The sequence below is a fragment of the Capsicum annuum genome, chromosome 7, assembly GCF_002878395.1.
Source record: "Capsicum annuum cultivar UCD-10X-F1 chromosome 7, UCD10Xv1.1, whole genome shotgun sequence".
In the NCBI taxonomy this organism is placed as follows: Eukaryota; Viridiplantae; Streptophyta; class Magnoliopsida; order Solanales; family Solanaceae; genus Capsicum; species Capsicum annuum.
This window is the reverse complement of record NC_061117.1, coordinates 201,927,587-201,947,576: the sequence shown is the minus strand read 5'-3', so window position 1 is coordinate 201,947,576 and position 19,990 is coordinate 201,927,587. Positions and strand designations below refer to the sequence as shown.

The 19,990-nt window shown below is 34.3% G+C and overlaps 1 protein-coding gene across 3 annotated transcripts; it reads right to left on the bottom strand.

The window, feature by feature from the left end:
- Positions 1–280: 280 nt before the first annotated feature.
- Positions 281–7,113, bottom strand: LOC124900089. 3 transcript variants are annotated; one of them, XR_007057738.1, is made up of 3 exons: positions 5,148–7,113; positions 4,279–4,371; positions 286–708 (listed from the first exon to the last, which is right to left on the bottom strand). XR_007057738.1 is itself a non-coding variant. In XM_047415358.1 (2 exons), exons 1-2 carry the CDS (start codon positions 5,828–5,830, stop codon positions 600–602), a joined length of 792 nt encoding a protein of 263 aa, XP_047271314.1. In that variant the 5' UTR covers positions 5,831–7,113; the 3' UTR covers positions 281–599. The 3 variants fall into 3 exon arrangements, 1 of the variants encoding a protein (XP_047271314.1); XR_007057737.1 differs by having other exon boundaries at positions 281–708; positions 4,279–7,113; XM_047415358.1 differs by lacking the exon at positions 4,279–4,371 and having other exon boundaries at positions 281–708.
- Positions 7,114–19,990: the final 12,877 nt, after the last annotated feature.

The window sequence follows — 19,990 nt, the reverse complement described above, 5'->3', positions numbered from 1 at the left end:
TGCATCAATCCTTACCTGACACGTGTAAATTTAATTAAAAATATGTATTTTTTAAAATTTTAGTGTTTCTTTTATTTCTTTGTTGTGAACAAGTGGTTGCCCATCACATAGTTTGAACAAGTGGTTTCCCATCACTTACTTTGTTGTGAAACAAGTAAGTGATTGCCCACATGAGATCACTTACCGTAAGCTTAGCCATACCTTCAAGGCATATAATGCCTATATATACCCCCCTACTTCACATGTAAAATATATACAATCAATAAAATACTACTACTAATTTTTTTTTTTTTGGTAAATAGGATTCATATTATATATATAGACTAAGTGACATTCCAAAACAAAAAGGAACTCTTGTTAGAGGCCCTCACAGTAGCTGGAATACAACCAGAGATCATAGCAGAATTGCAGTCAAAATTAGTAATACTAGTAGGCTTAGCATTAGAACTATTTACATATGAGGACACGGGCTGGTTTCCTACAGTTAATAGGTTATTAAACATAGACCAGGACACTAGACGAGAACTGACAACACCCTGAACATCATTGGCGAGATGGACAGCAGCAGCAAAAGGGGGAGAGCATAGAGAGATTATATTTCAAAGTTGATGTAAATCAACACTTAGTTTTGATAAGCATTCGGCTACTTTGTTGGCTTTCCGAAAGTTATGTCGCAGCACTGGATTCCCCATGTTCTTCAGCATTAACCTGTATTTTGTAGAAATATCAATAAAAGGCATAGTTGGTTGTTGTATAAGTTGTATAGTTTCAATTGAATCGGTTTCAACTATTAAGGGAGAAAAGTTGTGAAATATAGCAAGTTCCAGATCATTTTTTAGAGCCTCAAAATCCTCCATAGTATGACAGTAACTGGAAGCAGCAGCATAAAAGCCAAAAACCCAGCTGCCAGTGGAGTGCGAAGGACTCCACTAATACTGCATCGAGCCTTATTCTCTGTGAAGGATCCATCTATATTTAACTTATAAAAACCATTAGGGGGAGCAACCCACAGAATCTGGACAATGATAGAAGCAGATTGATGAGGCTTTGTCCATGCAAGGTGATTATATTCGATTGCTTTAGTGTGAACCAAAGCTGGGTCAGGGAAGCTGGTTTTATGGTTGAAGATATTATTGTTTCGGTTAAGCCAAATATGCCAAATAGAAAAAGGAAAAAAGGTCTTCCCGTCGATAGTGTCATCCCGGAAAGGAGGGGGTAGAGATCTGAAGGAATTAAGCCAATGTTGATCGGGTGTGCCGATGTTTGAAGTGTTGAAACCTATATCTAGCCAAAATTTAGCGGTGATATGGAAACGAGCAAAGATGTGAGTTGGGGTTTCAGGTTCTAAATGGCATATAGGGTAGGTCGGGTGAGGAGATATTCCTATATAGTAGAGATACGCGGTTGTAGGAAGCCTACCAAGAGAGCAAAGCCACAAAAAGTGCTTAATTTTAGGCAAAATATTCAATTTCCAAATCCAAGCAAATGCGTAATTATCGGTTGGATGCTGGTAAAGAGAGTCGTATATCGAATTTGTAGAGAAAATACCATTGGAGGTGTATCCCCAGTAAGGTTTATCCCAAAGGCCGAGAGAAGGATTAGGTCGGATGTTTTCAGCTTTTTCGATGAAGAACTGAGGAATTTCAAAAGATAACTTACTCCAATTCCATCGTTGGCCTGTCCAGATATCCGAGAGCCGAAGGTCTACTTCATTATAATTTAACGGGCCCTGAATAATATTCCAGAGGGTCAGGAGGTAAGGAACCCAACGTTGAGACCAAAGGTTTATAGAATTGCCCATAGTGGGAGACCAGGTTGTAACTTGAACACAAAAAGACCCCCCCAAATAAAGGATTTGGCAGGTCTGCGCCGAAGGTAATTGTATTTGTAGAGGAGGGTTTTTTCCCAGAGAGCAGTGGGGGTAGTGAAAAGTCTCTAGGCTAGGCTGGTAAGAAGCGTCTGATTTTTAATATCAGCTTTCTGAAGTCCCAAACCTCCATATTTTTTTAGGGAGGCCACTTTATCCTAACTTACGTAGTGGAGCTTACGCCTTTGAGTGGTGGATCCCCAAAGAAAGTCTCTCTAGATTTCATCTATGGCTTAGCAAGTTTTTTTAGGGAGCCGAAAGTATTGCATAGTATAAGCCAAAATTGCATTGAGAGTGGACTTGATCAGGACAAGACTTCCCGCTGGAGAGAGGAAATTTGATTTCCAGGCCGCAAGTTTCCTACGCATATCATCTATAATGAATTAAAAATCGACATGTCTGGGGTTCTGGCTTAGGATTGGAAAGCCTAAATATTTCCCGAACTCTTGGGCCTTGAAAATGCAAAAGAGATATTTTATAAGAACTTTGACAGTTTGGAGACAGGCAGGAGAGAAAATGGCTTTAGATTTAGCCGCGTTAATTTTTTGGCCCTAAAGTAAGCTGAATCAGGTCAGACAATAGTGGATATTGTGGATGGAAGCAGTACTGGTCTTGGAAACAAGGGTTAAATTATCAACAAAGAAGAGATGTGAAAGGGATGGCCCGTTTCTAGCAATAGTTACCGGCTCCCAATGAAGAGTATCTACTTGATGAGAGATATAGTTTGAGAGGAGGTCCATATAAAGAATAAAAACATAGGGGGACATAGGATCACCTTGACGAATGCCCCGAGAAGGGGAGAAGTAACTTGTTTGGGTTCCGTTCACCAGGACAACAATATTACTGGTAGCAATACAAGTCATAATAAGTGCAGTAATCTTCGAAGGAAATTTAAAATAGAGAAGGGTGCGGTATATGAAGGACCATTCGATACGGTCAAAAGCTTTTTCCAAATCAAGTTTGAGGATTAGATTAGCTGCCTTACTTTTTGACCTTTTAATGTGAGTAACAAGCTCTTGGACAAGGATAGCGTTATCACAAGCACGCCAACCTTTTAAGAAGATGGATTGATAGGGACTTATGAGAGCGGGACAATGGGGTTTAATACAGTTTACAATAATCTTTGTAACAATTTTGTAAGTATTGTTACAGAGACTAATGGGACGAAAATTCTTTAACTGGTTTGCGTTAGAAAAATTCGGGATGAGGCATAGGAGAGTATCATTTAGAGAGGTAGGAAGATACTGTGTTGAGAAAATCATATGGCACATTTGTTTGATCGAAGGACCCACAATGATCCATTAGGACTGAAAGAAATGGGGATGAAGTCCGTCTGGTCCTGGAGCCTTAAAAGGTTTTAAGGAGAACACCGCCTGAGTTATTTCTATATCCTTAAGGGGAGCATCCAAGTTTGAAAGATCTAACTTGTGAAAACTAGGTAGAGAGTGTCTTAAATGAGCCCAGTCAGAGGAGGTATGATCAGTAGTGAAACATGTGGAGTAATAGTTATAAACATAAGTTGTAATCTTGTTCGGATCAGTGATCCAACTATCGTTGGAGTCTTTGAAGTAGGAGATCTTATTCTTTCTGCGCCTATGGGGGATGGATAGGTGAAAATATTTGGTATTTGCATCCCCATTACTAAGCCAGTTAAGACGGGAGCGCATTTTCTAATAGTCATCCTCTTTATTAAGGATGTCATTGAAATCATCTTTAAGCCTATACTCTAACTCAGGCAGGAACGTACTAGAAGCATAGTTTGGGGAGTTTTGAATCCTAGCTAGACGAGCAAGAAGTCGCTTTTTGGTTTGGAAAATATTTCCAAAGATGCGGTCGCTCCAACTTAAGATAGTATTGCGGAAATTAGGAATTTCCCAAGTAATATCATTCGTATCCCAACTTTGACGAACAATATTGCTAAACTCCGGGTGATCCATCCAAAACTTTTCCAGCCTAAACGGTTTCCTACCATTACCAGAGTATCGATTGGTAAGGGAGACAAGGATAGGATTATGGTCAGAATGAGTTTTAGGTAAATGAGTAACGTGAGCATTCGGTCAACTTTCCACCCAATCATTATTGACAAAAACTCTATCAAGTCTTTCCAAAATAATACGATTAGACTTCTTTCTATGATTTGACCACGTATATTTAGAACCTTTAAACCCTAAGTACATAAGGTGACAGGATTCAATGCAGTCCCAAAAATCAGAGCTTCTAGAGATATTAATAGGATGACCCCCTCACTTATCTGTTTGAGATAGAATTTCATTAAAATCACCAGCTACAAGCCACGGACCAGTAATAGAATAGGAATAAGCTATAAGGTTTTCCCAAAGGATTCTATAATTATGATAAGCATTGCTCGCATAAATAGCAGTAAAATACCAAGGGAGGGTGAGGGGACTAACCTTGATCATAACATGCAGCTCCTGTGGAGTTTGACGTTTCTAAGTGACACTGCAAATCAAAACTAGAGCTCCTGAACTGCCAACAGCAGGTACCTCCAAATAATCATCAAATCCAAACTAAAACATGAGGCCTAAGTGGTCGGACAACTTAGTTTCCAACAAATAAATAAAGCATGGGTTATGGGAGTTGAGAAAGTCATGGAAGTTTTTCCTAAAGTTTTCATTATTAAAGTCGTGGGTATTCCAAACAATAAAACAAGTAGTCTAGTTCATTGGAGAGAAATAGTTAGGGGAAGGTTGAGAGCTTTTGCCTGAAGAAGGGGAGTGGCTACACCGAAGAGTCGGAGTCATCACAACTGCGTACTTCGCTAAGGCACTATTGATGGCCGGCCTGAGGTCGAAGGAGCTCTGCATAAGGGACGCTGGACAGATATGAATATACGTCTTGTCCTCGGCTTTCTGCATTTTTGAAACTTGAAATTTCCGTGAAGGAAGTTGTCCTCTTTGGATGGACACCTAGTGCGCCTAAACTTGGAGGAATTGGAGTGAGGAGATTCACAAACTGGCCGCGGTAGACAGGGATGGGGTTCCACGAAAAGAGGAGTGGGTTGGCATTTACTATTTCCTGAGGTGTGAAGAACAGGGTTAGAGTTACCTCGTTCATGTTGGGGAACTGATTCAGCAAATGTGGTAGATTCCACAGGGATTGCAGAGTATGGATGAACTGAGGGGCTACAGATTGCACTAAGGGATCCATAATGTTGGAAAGTCACATTTGATTCACAATCTATTCGATCGCTTTTTTATGCCCTCCGAGATTAGTTGGGCTAGGAAATTCTGGTTCTGAAGAATTACAAGAGTTTCCATACCATTGATTTCCATCGATACTAGTATTGCATGTCCTTGGATTGCCTTCTCGATCCCAGTCAACGGTTGATGAAGCGGTTGGACAGGTGGTGTAGCATAGTACACTAGTGGATGATTCATTGCATGCGGCGGAATTTGGGGTGGCGGATCCATTGGGGATTGCCTGTGCAAACGAGTTAAAGGGAACAACTTGATTTGTTGGTGAAAGGGGAGAAGGTGAACTTTGTTCATTCTTGAAGGATAGGAGCTTATTTATCTCAGAAGTCGAAGGGTTAAAAGTTTTCTGTGGTGGTTGAGTATTTAATGCAAGAAGAGATTCAGTGGGAGTATAATCATTTGAATTGATAGTGATATCTGATATGGGATTTTGCGTCTCTTGCATGTTACCAGTGGCTTCTATGTGTTCTGCCAGGTGGAGAGTTTTATCATTATATAGAGAGATGGACAGTGGAGTGGGAGCCAGCGGAGCCCTAAAGGGGAGGTCAGGAAATAATTTAGGGGATTTTATAGTAAGATTATTTGGAGAAATTTCCACGTAACTACAGGGGTCAGTAATAATGGGTGTATCAGAAGAGACAAACGGATTTTGCATAGTAAGTCCATAAGTAGCAGGTTTTTTCCAATAAGGGTCCGACTGTTCATTCTGTGTATCAACAGAGGGGTCTATATTAGTACCATTTTTCATTTGTGGGACAGTAGAAAAAGAAAAATTATTATCAGCCGTTAAAAGATTAAATCTATTATAGTGTCCCCCATTAGAAGGGCGAGTGCATCTTTTCCTATCCTTATGAATATATGGTATAGTAGTCTTTGCGATTAGAAGGGGCTGGCTCAGAGCTCTTAGCAAAACTACCAGTAAAATTAAAGGGACGAGGAGGCGTACTTGTAGCTGGATCTGGTTGAGAATGTACCTTTACTATATTATTCTGAGTGGGATTATTGGGGGGTGTCATTAAATCGGGCATCGTTGATTTCCCTTGTGCCTGGTTTCTCCTCCTTGGCAGAAACTTAACTATTTACCATTCTTGTTGTGGTGGGAGAGGAGTATCAGAGACACCACGGGTGCCCATCGTAGTTGGGTCTGCTGGGGGGTTGTTGATGATAGGAGCAGTCCTTACGGACGTGGCCAAAACGACCACAACCTGTACATAAGTAACCATCTCCCTCATATAGAATTTCTTGCGTATGGCTGCCGATTTGTATCGTATTGAGGAATGGCTCATCCATTGAAATTTATACACATAGCCGAGCATATCGACCACGTAGAGCTCCACTTGTGCAAGCATCAACTTTCAGCAACTTATCGATGGCGTTACCAATTTTTTTTAGTAGTATGGCGTCATAGAACTCGGTTGGTAAATGAGGAAGGCGTACCCAGATGGCTGAATAGGTGACTATCATTTTGTGGCACAAAATTAGTTTACCAATTCTTTGTAGAGAGATAGCGACCACCGATGAACCAAGGGTCATTTTGTAGAACATGGGAGACACTGTGAGGCTGGGCAAATTTAGCAATGAAGAATCCCAATCCAAGATCTATCAGGGGAAAAGTTTCAGGGAACTTCCATAATGATACTAATTTGTCTTGAAGATATTGGTGGGTGACTTTCTTACCCAACAATTTAATGATCAAGGAATTTTTCCACGGAGAGCAAAGCCTAGCCGTATCTTCCTTGGAAAGGTTGATGATTTTATACCATTGTTTAGTATTTCAACTCCCTCGTGGATGGGAACTTTGGGTCTGTTGCTACCATATCGTTCTATGCAATCCTCTATTTGTAAGTCCGATACCACTTCCGAGGCAAGTAATTTTGATTTGAAAGAAGGCATTTGCTGCGGATTTGGATCAGAAGGTTCTAGAGGGATGAGATTTGGGGTTGTACCAGTGGAAGGATTGTTCATTGGCATGGTGGAATTTGATTACAGTGAGAAAGAAGGGGGAGCTTCTCTCTCTAAACCACGTTTTTAAGTCATTTATACTACTACTAAGTTGCTCATCTTATTCTCTTCCTTACGTATACTTAAATCTCTTCTATTTCTATTTTCTTTTCTTGTAATAAGTTTTATCATTCGGCCTTTAAATTACAATATGTTATCAATACAAAATTCTTTATAAGGTATGTATTTATTATGTAATTTTTTATTTTCAAATTCTAAACACACAAAAAAAATATACAAATTGCTAAAGGAAATCAACTTTTGATAATAATTTATTAACAATATATGATTCTATTTAAATTTATTTGGGATAGTTATTTTATTTTTTGAAAATATCATTATATCTAACTTATTAATCTTTTTATGATAGTTTCATTATGTCAAATTTATCGAAACTTGAGATTGTGACACTCGACATTACCAGAAAGAATTATTTATCATGGGTCTTTGATGTCGAAATTCACCTTGACGCTAGAGGTTTTGGGGATACTATTAAACAAAAAAAAATAACGCATCAAATTCAGATAAGGCAAAAATTATGATTTTTCTTCGTAATCACTTCCACGAAGGATTAAAAATCGAATATTTAACTATGAAAGACCCACTTGAATTATGGACCAACTTGAAGGACCAATATCATCATCTAAAATTGACAGTATTATCAAAAGCTAAATATGATTGGATACACTTTCGATTTCAAGATTTTAAAATCGTAGTTGAGTATAATTTTGTTATTCATAAAGTAAGTTCAATATTAAGATTATATGGAGAAACCATCACTGATGAGGATTTACTAGAGAAATTTTTTTCTACTTTACATGCTTCTAATGTAATGCAACAACAACAATATCGTGAAAAGGGATTTAAGAAATATTCTGAATTGATTACATGCCTACTTGTGGAAGAGCAGAATAATACTTTGTTAATGAAAAATCATGAAGCTCGTTCCACTGGATTTGCTCCATTCCCTAAAGAGATTGTTGTAACAATGCATCATTAGCCTGAAATAAGGCAAAATTATTATCGCAGTCGTGGTCAAGGCCATGGTTGTGGACGTGGGCGAGGACGTGGCAGAGGATGAAATAATTATCGTCATAATGGTGGAAATAAACATGAGAACACTAAAGGTTCTCAAAATAATCCTTCAAAGGGTAAAGTTAATATTTGTCACAAATATGTTATGAAAGGTCATTGGGTACGTACTTGACATACGCCTGATCATTTTGTCAAACTTTATCAAGTTTTCCTTAAAAAAAAAAATAATGTGGAAGCGTACTTGACCTTTTAAAGTGTGATGACGCAACTCCATCAAATGCATATAACGATATTGAGGCAAATCTTGCTTACAAAGATGATGACTTTAAAGGCCTCTCAGATATTACCCATTTGAGAGCTGAAGATTTCTATGAGGATATTGATTAAAGAATTGATCACCTTATTGAAAAAAAAAATTTATGAAGAAAGTTATTGTTTTCTTTTTATTTTCAATTATGTTGTTGTTACTAAATATATTTTATTAAAGTACTATGTATTCTTAATTTTTATATTTTTTATTGCAATTTCTTATGTTAATTTTTTTCAAATTTCTTGAAGTATGTTTTTTATGAAGAATATGAAAATTCTCCAATCATTAGTTGGATTCAAAATCAATTACAATGATATATGTCTTGTAGATAGTGCTACCAAACATACTATTTTAAAAGATAAGAAATATTTCTCTTATTTGGTGATGAAAGAAGCCAATGTTAATACTATATTTGGTAGAAAAAGATTAATTGAAGGCTCCGAAAAAGCAAACTTATAACTTACCGGAGGAACAAATTTGATAATTGATGAAGCATATATTGTAGTAAGTCTCAAAGAAACTTATTAATTTTCAAAGACATTCGTCAAAATGGCTATCATATTGAGATTACAAATGATGAAAAGATTGAATATCTTTATATTACTACAGTAATGTCGGGTAACAAGTATATACTTGAAAAATTACCCGCTCTTTCTTCTAGCTTATACTATACAAGTATTAGCACTATTGAAACACATGCCATAATAAATCAAAAGTTTACTAATTCAAATAATTTTATTATTTGGTATGGCCGATTGGGGCCATCTCGGTTCTAATATGATGCGCAAAATAATTGAGAATTCATATGGTCACTCATTAAAGAACCAGAAGATTCTTCAATTTAAAGAATTCTCTTGTGTTGTATGTTCTCAAGGAAAATCAATTACTATACCATCAACAATTAAAGTAGGAATTGAATCCCCTGCATTTCTAGAACGTATACAGGGTGATATATGTGGGCCTATTCACCCTCCATATGGACCATTTAAGTATTATATGGTTTAATAGATGCATCTAAATGGTCGCATGTATGTTTATTATCAACTCATAATTTGGCATTTGCGCGATTACTTGTTCAAATAATAAAGTTAAGAGCACAATTTTCAGATTATACAATAAAGATAATTCGTCTTAATAATGCTGATGAGTTTACATCCCAGAATTTTAATGATTATTGTACATCAATTGAAATAAAAATTGAACATCCGGTTGCCCATGTTCATACTCAAAATGGTCTTGCAGAATCATTGATTAAACGCCTCCAATTAATTGCCACAGCAATGCTTATGAGAACAAAATTTCTCATTTCGATATGGGGTAATGATATTTTGCATGCAACAGCTCTTGTACGAATAAGGCCCACAAGTTATCATAAAGTATCCCCATTACAGTTGATTTTTGATCAAGAGCCGAATATTTCCCATCTAAGAATTTTTGGATGTGTGGTATATGTTTCAATTGCTCTACCATAACACACAAAAATGGGTCTCCAAAGAATATTTGGGATATATGTTGGATATGAATGTCCTTCTATTATAAAATATTTGGAACCTATGACTTGAGATTTATTTACGGCAAGATTTGCTAATTGTTATTTTGATGAAACAATATATCCAACATTAGGGGGAGAAAATAAGCAATTGAAAAAAGATAATAAACAGGAATGAATTATCATTATCTTTATTAGATCCTCATACAAATAAATGTGAACTAGAAGTTCAAAAGATAATTCATTTGCAAAATATTACAAATCATCTGCCAGATGCATTCACTAACCTATCAAGAGTTACAAAATCTCACATTCCAGCTGCTAATGCTCCCACTCGAGTTGATGTTCCGGTAGGACAAATGAGTCTAAATCAAACTTAAAATGTGGTAGATAAGAAGAGGAGAAAATGATCAAAATAATCGTAATATGAAGGAAACTACTCAAGAAGAGCAACAAGACATAACAATTGATAAAATCTCATAAGAGGTTCAGGTACCTGAAAATAATAAAAATAAAAAGAGCTCAGTCAGTTATGTCTCATCAAGAAAAATATGGAATTAAAATGATATAATTGTCGACAATATTTTTGCTTATAATGCTGCTAATGAAATAATGCAACAAGATGGGGATCTTAAATCAAAATCTGTCAAAAAATATAGACAGAGAAATGATTGGCCAAAATAGAACTATGCAATCAAAATTGCATTGGCTTCGCTTGAAAAACACAAAGTTTTTGGACCTAAAGTCCAAACACCTGAAGGTATAAAGCTAGTAGAGTACAAATGAGTTTTTGTGCGAAAATGAAATGAGAAAAATTAAGTCATAAGATATAAAGCACGAGTTGTAGAACAAGAATTTTTGCAAAGACCTGACATTAATTATATGGAGACATATTATCCATTGGTTGATGCAATCACCTTTAGGGAGTTTATTAATTTGGCAGTTCATGAAAAACTTGATATGCATCTGATGGACATTGTCACAGCCTATCTATATAGTTCATTAGACAGTGATATTTATATGAAAATTCCTGAAGGATTCAAAATGCCTGATGAGTATAAAAATTCTCAAGAAAATTGTTCAATCAAGCTTCAGAAATCCTTATACGGATTAAAACAATCAGACCACATGTAGTATAATTGCCTTAGTGAATACCTATTGAAAGAAAGGTATAAAAATGATTCAATCTGTCCTTGTGTATTTATTAAAAGGTCCAGATCTGAATTTGTCATAATAGTTGTACATGTTGATGACTTGAATATCATTGGAACTCTTGAAGAGCTTTCAAAGACAATAAAATATTTGAAAAAGAAATTTGAAATGAAAGACCTTAGAAAGACAATTTTATCTTGGTCTATAAATTGAGCATTTTATGAATGGAATCTTTCTCCATCAATCCACATACACTGAAAATATTTTAAAGAGATTTTATATGGATAAAGCACATTCATTAAGTACCCCGATCGTTGTGCGATCACTTGATATTTATAAAGATCCATTTCGATCTCATGAAAATAATGAAGAACTTGTTGGTGCTGAAATATCATATCTTAGTGCATTTGGGGAATTAATGTATCTTGATAGTAATTCACAACAAGATATATCTTTTGTTGTAAATTTATTAGCAAGATTTAGTTCTTACCCAACACGAAGACATTGGAATAGTATTAAGCATATATTCAGATACCTCTGAGGAACTATTGATATGAGACTATTTTATTCAAATGAGTTCGATTCATAATTAATTGGTTATGCAGACACAGTATATTTGTCTGACCCATGTAAAGGTCAATCTCAGATAGGTTACTTTTTTACATGTGGAGGTACAACTATATCATGATGTTCAACAAAACAAACCCTGATTGCTACATATTCAAATCATGTAGAGATAATAGTCATTCTTGAAGCAAGTCGAGAATGCGTCTGGTTGAGGTCAATAACTCAACACATTCAGGAAACATGTGGCCTTACTTTGAAAAATAAAATATTCCAATAATATTATTTGAAGACAATGTTGCATGAATATCTCAATTAAGAAGAGGATATATCAAAGGAGACAGAACAAAATATATTTCACCAAAATTATTTTTTACTCATGATCTTCAAAAAATAGGTGAAATAGATGTTTAACAAGTTTGTTCAAGTGATATCTAGCAGATATGTTCACCAAAGCATTGTTAATATCAACCTTTGAGAAGTTGAGATACAAGATAGGGATGCTTCATCTCCTAGATATTAAGTGATGTTTTTATCAGGGGGAGTAAATACGTGCCGCACTCATTTTTCCTTAACCAAGGTTTTTATCCCACTGGATTTTTTTTGATAAGGTTTTAATGAGGCAGAAAACAAAGCGTATTACAAATAACTATGTACATCTTATTCTTTTTAACATGGGCATCCAAGGGAGAGTGTTGTGAACAAGTGGTTTCCCATCACTTACTTTGAACAAGTAAGTGGTTGCCCATCATTTACTTTATTATGGAACAAGTAAGTGATTGGCGATGTGAGATCATTTACTGTAAGCTTACCCATACCTCCAAGGCATATAATGCCTCTATATATTCCCCTACTTCTAATGTAAAATATATACGATCAATAAAATACTACTACTAACTTATTCATATTATTCTTTTCCTTGCATATACTTAAATCTCTTTCTATTTGTCTTTTCTTTCTGTGTAATAAGTTTTATTATTCGGTCTTTAAATTACAACATTATTTACTTTTTTTTTCTTTTTTCACTTCCACAACCCACCCACTCCCTTCCACGTACTTCAACCCCACACCTACCTGCATCCCCTATTGTTTCTCCTGCTTCTCACCTAACCTTCTAGTTCCCCTCTCATGGTCATTGCCACAAAGAGTATTTTGAACTTTTTTCATGTTACTTGTTAGATTTTATTGAGTTATTAATAGTAATTAAAAATAAATTATTTACCTTTTTCCAAAGGAAATTTAAAGTGTAGGGTATATAATGAATTAATTAATTAATCTTTTTCTTTTCTATAGCTTCAATAGAATAAAAAATGAATACTTTGAAAAAAATCAACCAATTCACTAAATTTGTAATGAATTATATCGAAACTTCGATTAAAAAAATTAAATGATGCCTCCTAAACATCTTGGAATCGAAAGGGTTTTATAAAATCGTTTGAATTTTAGATTAAACTTTGGAGTGTATTCAGTTGTGACAGAAATGGTGGCAATGGAAGGAGAGAGGGGATGCGACAGAGATAAAGAAATAGTGGCACCACCTTTGAAGAATAAAGAAGGGGCATTCAGTTAAAAGTTACAAAAGAGTTTGAAAATGAGGTGTAGGTGACTCAAGTCTTAATAATTGAGTGGAGTTGACAATTACTTTATTATGGATTAAGAAAGTTGGAGAAGTTTGAAATTATCTCACAAGTTTTTAAACTTACACTTTGATCCAAATGTTAGTTAATATAACAGGAAACAGAGGAAAAAAAGATGTGTTTCTCTCTCTTCTCGTCCGTTGTTCTTTTTTTCTCTCTTCACAATTTTTGTTTTTCTTTGTTGCTGCTACTTTATTCATCTTCTGCTTCATTATTTTCATCTTCTACTTTATTATCATCTTCATCTTCTTCTTGTTGACCATTGTTGTTGTTTTTACGGCTACTGGTGGTATTTGAAAAGTTTTTTAGGTCAAATTTTGTTTCGTAAGTCACTTTGACATTACTTCATAGGTGACTTTGGTAAGTAAAATTGTAATATTAGTTGAATTTTTCATCTTGTTACACTGCTACTACTTTTTTTTCAACAATAGATAAAACCTATACATGAATCTAACATAAGAGCCATTTATTTAAACAGATCACTCATCTGTTATGATAGATGAGTCCTCTGTTGCAACGGAAGACTCATATGTTAGATTTATGTTTATGGTTCTATATAGTGCCTGTAACATGAATTGAACAGATAAATCATCTGTTGCAACAGAAGGGTTATCTGTTGCAACAGATGAGTTATCTGTTGCAATAGACGAGTTATCTATTGCAATATACTAGTTATGTGTTGGAACAGATGCATTATCTGTTGCAATATTGGAATAATCTTTTGCAACAAATGTGTAATCTTTTTGGAACAACACAAAACGACTCCTGCCACAAGCCCAATAGATAACAAATATGTTTCAACAGATGGTATGACTGTTGAAAGAACTCAAAACTCTTTCTATTTCCACTGGATTACAAATTATTCCTTACGTCCAATCGTTGAATGTTTGTTGAGAAGAAGAAATAGATAGAAATATAATTTTTTCATTAAATAGAAATAAAATACATTAGGTAGGTAGATTGGATATAAATAAAAATAAAAAAACATGTGTTAAAAGAAAAAACATAACCTAATTATTATTATTGCCAACCGAAAAATCGTCAACCGACAGCAGCACGACCCTCTTCAACCTGCGCATCTCTCGAAGCATCCTTGCTCTCACAGCGCACAACTCCCACTGCAGGTCATTAACCTACCTCTGAAGTTCCCCGGATGGTTTCGCGCAGAATAGCAATGTCCCAAATAGGATCAGCCATATGAAAACACAAGTAAAGAAAAGAGTCTAAATATAATACAATGTATACTACTAATTTGGTAGATTTACACAAAAATAAAGAAAAAAATTACTTGAATCAGGGAAAAGGTATATGGTCTTTGAAGAGAAAGTGGTTGGAGATGTAACATAAAAGACAAGATGTAAGAAATAAATAGTGTAGTAAAATAAATGAGTAAGGAGAGACCTATTTATAGAGGATTGAATTTGCTTGAGTTAGACAAAAAGGTACGACTATTCACCTCCATTTTATTAATTACATTCAAACTGGTGACTTTTTGATTACTGTGAAAAGTTATGACTTAATTAAATAAAGAAGCTGAATTTTTTATTATTGTTATAAGTCATGACTTTTTAGCTTATTATTATTAATTAGTTCTTAAATTTAAATAACTTTTTCTCAATTAAATAATTGAAGACTTCTCACCTTTTCAATAACTGTTTCTTTTAATAATAATCATTTTGGTTGAGTTGTGGCAATCGATTGTATATCTATTGCATCAAATAACCCATCTGTGACAACAAATATATCATCTATTGCAAAAATTGACCATCTATTGCAACAGACAATCTATCTGTTGTAACATATAATCTATCTATTGCAATATATAATCTATCTTTTTTAATAATCATCATATACTTTCATTAATCCAAATTGGTGACTTTTTTATTATATAAATTTAAAAATAGATTTAAAAATAAAAAATGGTGAAAAGTTACTACTTGTCACCTATTTAATATTAACATTAATTATTCAAATTAAATAACCATTTTTTATGGTTATAAATTGTGTTTATCATTTATTTATTTATTTATTTATTATTTTCTGTGAAAGAAATGACATAATTAAATCAAGCTGGTGAATTTTTGATTATTGTGACAAGTCATGACTTTTGAGCTTATTATTATTAATTAGTTCTTAAATTTAAATAACCTTTTTCTCAATTAAATAATCAAAGAATTTTCACCTTTTCAATAACCATTTTTTTAATAAAATAATAACCATTTTTATTGAGTTGTGGCAACAGATTGTATATCTGTTGTATCTGCTGCATCAGATAACCCATCTGTGGCAACAAAAATACCATCTGTTGCAACAAATCGACATCTGTTGAAGGAGCTTTTTTGATTTCTTCTAACAGTTGATTCATTAGTCGCAATAGATCGGGAATTTGATTCATCATCTTATTTGAATGTATTAGACAAAAAGTTATGACTGTTCATCTCTTTTTTAACAATCATCATATACCTTAATTAATCCAAAGTGGTATTTTTTTATTATATAATAAATAAATTAAAAAAATAAATTTTAAAACAAAAATGGTGATAAGTCAAGACTTGTCGCCTATTTAATATTAACATCAGTTATTAAAATTAAATAACCGTCTTTTCATGGTTATAAATTGTGTTTATCATTTATTTCCTTATTATTTATTTATAAATCATTTTTCATGTTAAATAATCGAAAAGTCATGACTTTTCACCCTCTCAATAACAATAACCCTATTTTATTAATAATCGTCTGTTGCAACATATGATCTATCTGTCACAACAGATTAACCATCTGTTCATCCGTCGCCACAAATGCTCAATCCCTACATCCAACCGTTGACATGTTGAGAATAAGGAACAGACAGAAAGAATTAAAAATTCAAAGTCGACCAAACATAGATTTTTGAATCCATTATACACAAATATACAATACAAATAAAACATACATTAGTTCCTCCCTTAAGTAGATTCGATATAATAAAAGAAAATACATACGCTAAAAGAAAAAATATAACTTAATTATTATTATTACTATTATTATTATTATTATTATTATTATTATTATTATTATTATTATTGTCAACTAGCTAATCATTATTTGGCAGCAGCAGGGCCCTCCTCAGCCTTGCTCTCATGGCGCCCAACTCCTATCGGAGTTCATAAATCTGCCTTTCAAGTTCCCGCAAGGAGTCGCTTAAAATCTCTTTTTTCGAATCCAGATCAGCCATATCTAGAAGTGGAGTTATGTATAATTACATTCCTTAATTAAATAAAAAAGATGACTTTTCAAATATGTAAATTAAGAAAATGGATCTAAATACAACATTTTATCTTTATTGTATTTTGAAAAGAAAAGAAAATTGCTTTAAATAAATCTAACAGATGGGTAATCTGTTACAAAATATATTTTATCTGTTTGATAGTTTACTACATAATGACAATCTAGTGAAACAGATGTATATATCTATTTGATTATTTCCAACAGATAAGTAATATACTGCAACAGATTGATCATGTGTTGTAACAGATGTCTATAATTGTTTGATAATTTTAACAGATGTGTCATCTGTTGCAACAGGTTAGTCATCTGTTTATTCAAATTAAGCTGTAGATGGGCTAGGAAGAATAAGGTGCATGCAGATAGATGGATCCAATTTCATGTGTAGGAGTTATGTATTAGTGATAAGGTCATCGGGACAACACACATAAAGTACAATGATTTTGTGAATGTAGTTTTTAACCGATGAGGCATTAATCATTCAAACAAGATCATGCATTGTACAGTTAAGTTTGATAGGTTTGAATTGACAAAGCCGAGGGGCCATGGAGATGGTGCTGATACCTTGTTACGAATTAATGACGCTTGTTGCTCATGTTTATGTGTGTCAAGTTTTGAGAAGGGATCAATTTGACGTCATTGAAGAGATCTATTATCGATTGAACTTAACTTTAAGGGTGCATTGGACTCTGAAAAGGCCTTCGAAACCTCCCACTGCAACAAATATGAATGAAAAACCAACAGAAATTCACATAGCCCAAATTTAAATAGATGGATTGTTCAAGAAAATGATTATATGCTAGAAGGAGCTGTAGGAGAATACCTGCGAGGGAAAGGGGAGTTGATAAAAAACTATATCATCTGAGACCTAATTGAAGAGGAAACATAGGGTAGTAAGAAAGGAGCATCTAGCAAATCTCTCCGATCAAATTGACTTAAACATGAGAAATCTGAATCAAGTGCAAATAAGAAAGTGTATCCAGTAATGAAAATCCGTCTGCCATCTCTCTCAAAGAAAAATAGTACAACTGGCCACTTTGCTAGGAAACTACAACTAGTTAGCATGGTCGGAATAATCATCTATTGGTAAAATAACAAAAGAAAAAATAACAGAACACCAAGAAAGCAGCTTTGCAGGCACCAAGGGTTGAAATAATGTACAGTAAATCATGAAAACTTGCCCCAAGAACTTCTAAAGTTAAAATAAGGAAGAAGGCCAAGGTGGCAATTTCTAAATTTTAAATTGTATTCCATGCCTTGTTTGTGGTTTTGATTAGGTCCACTGGTAATGACCTGATCAGAACCACAAACAAGATTGAAAGACAGATTGAGTATAATTACTTTCTTAGTAATATGGATGTAATTGATTGTGCTTTATTTCCTTAGTATGCTTTCAACATATCTTGAAGAATATCAAATACTTGTTATAGTATGTGAATCCTGTCCAGTTACCAGAGCTCTTAAAAATTATCTAATGGATGGAAATGTAAATTGCACCGGTGCTTTTTGACATATTAGCAGCTAAGCATGGAAAGCACCAGTGTCTAGAATCTGGCTTGTTCATCACTTTTAATATACTCTGACTTTAATATTTTTGTGATTTAATCAAGCTATCTAGACTTTTCATGTCCTTTTCGAAGTTGGTCAATTATTCCCGGTATCTTGATTCATCCTGTTATCCAGATTTAATAATGTAAACTCAAGTATGAATTCCCCTTCATGGTTAAGAAATGGAGATACCTGGCTCAAGATGAATCAAGATACCGAGAATTATTGACCAACTTCAAAGAGAAAAGGAAAAAACTGGATAACTTGATTAATTCAGAAAAATGTTGAAGTCAGAGTATTCTACAAGGGATGAACAAGCTAGAGTGTAGACACTAGTACTTTCCATGCTTAGCTGCTAATATGTCAAAAGCACTGATGCAATTTACATATCCATCTATTTGATAATTTTCAAGAGCTCTGGCAAATATACGGGATTCACATACTACAGCAAACATCTGATCTTCTCCAAGACATGTTGAAAGCATGCTAAGACAAGAAAACACAATCAATTACATCCATATTTCTATCAAAGAAAATATACTCAATCTACTTTTCAATCTTATTTGTGGCTCAATTCTGGTCAATATCAGTGGACCTGATTAGAACTATAAACAAGAAGGCCTGGGATGCAATTTAAAATCCAAAAATTACCGTCTTGGCTTGCTTTGTTATTTTAACTTTAGAAGTTCTTGGGGCAAGTTTTCTTGGTTTACTGTACATTATTTCAACCCTCGATGCCCGCAAATTTGCTTTCTTGGTGTTCTATTATTTTCTAGGTAGGAGATCATTCTGACCACACTAACTAGTGGCAGCTCCCTAGCAAAGTGTCCAGCTGTACTATTTTTATTTGAGAGAGACGACAGACGGATTTTCATTTGTGGATACACTTTCATATCTGCACTTGATTTAGATTTCTCATGTTTTAAATCAATTTCATCGTCCAGATTCACTACAAATTCATTGGTACCCTGTGTTTTTTCTTTAATAAGGTCTTAGATGATATAATCTTCATCAACTCTCCTTTTCCCTCACAGATATTCTCCTATCGCACCTTCTGGCGTGTAATCATCAACCTGAGCAACCCAACCATATAAATTTGGGCTAGGACAATAACTATATTGATTTCCGTTCTTGATTGCAGCAGTGTGACCCTTCGAAAGACTTTCAAAAGTCCATTGAACCCTTAAAATCAGTCCAATTATTATTGAATCTTTTTATAATGCCACCAAAGCTTGATCCCTTCAGAAAGCTTTACACATAAATATGAACAACAACTATAATTAAATCATAACAGGGTGTCAGATCCATCTTCATGGTTCCTCGTCCTTATCAGTTTAGACCTATCAAACTTAACTATAAAATTGTAGATTATTTTTTTGAATAATCAATGCCTTATCGGTAAAAAACAATATTCATAAAATCAGTGCACTCTATATGTGTTTTCATGATAACATAATCAGTAATACATACCTCCCACATATGAAGTGGTTCCATCTGCAAGCATCTTATTCCTCCAAACCCATCTTTACTGTAGCCTTTTGTGTTGATCGGGAAAAAGTTGATCAATTTTCACTTCCTTATATCTACAAACAAGAGAAAAATAATTATGTTAAAAAAAAGAAGAACAAAAATAACATTACAATTGATGTCTGCATAATTTTTTAAAAAGGTAACGCAAAATTGAATAAATACAACACATTTCAACATTTGTTCAATAACTGACCCATATGTTGCAACATCTCTTACAACAGATTGCCCATCTATTGCAATATATTACCCATCTATTGCAACAGATTCCACATCTGTTTAAAAGATGAGTAATTTATTGTAACAGGCTATGCATCTGTTGCAATAGCTGGACGACATGTTACAACATATGGGTCATCTATTGGAGTAAATCAAACCAGC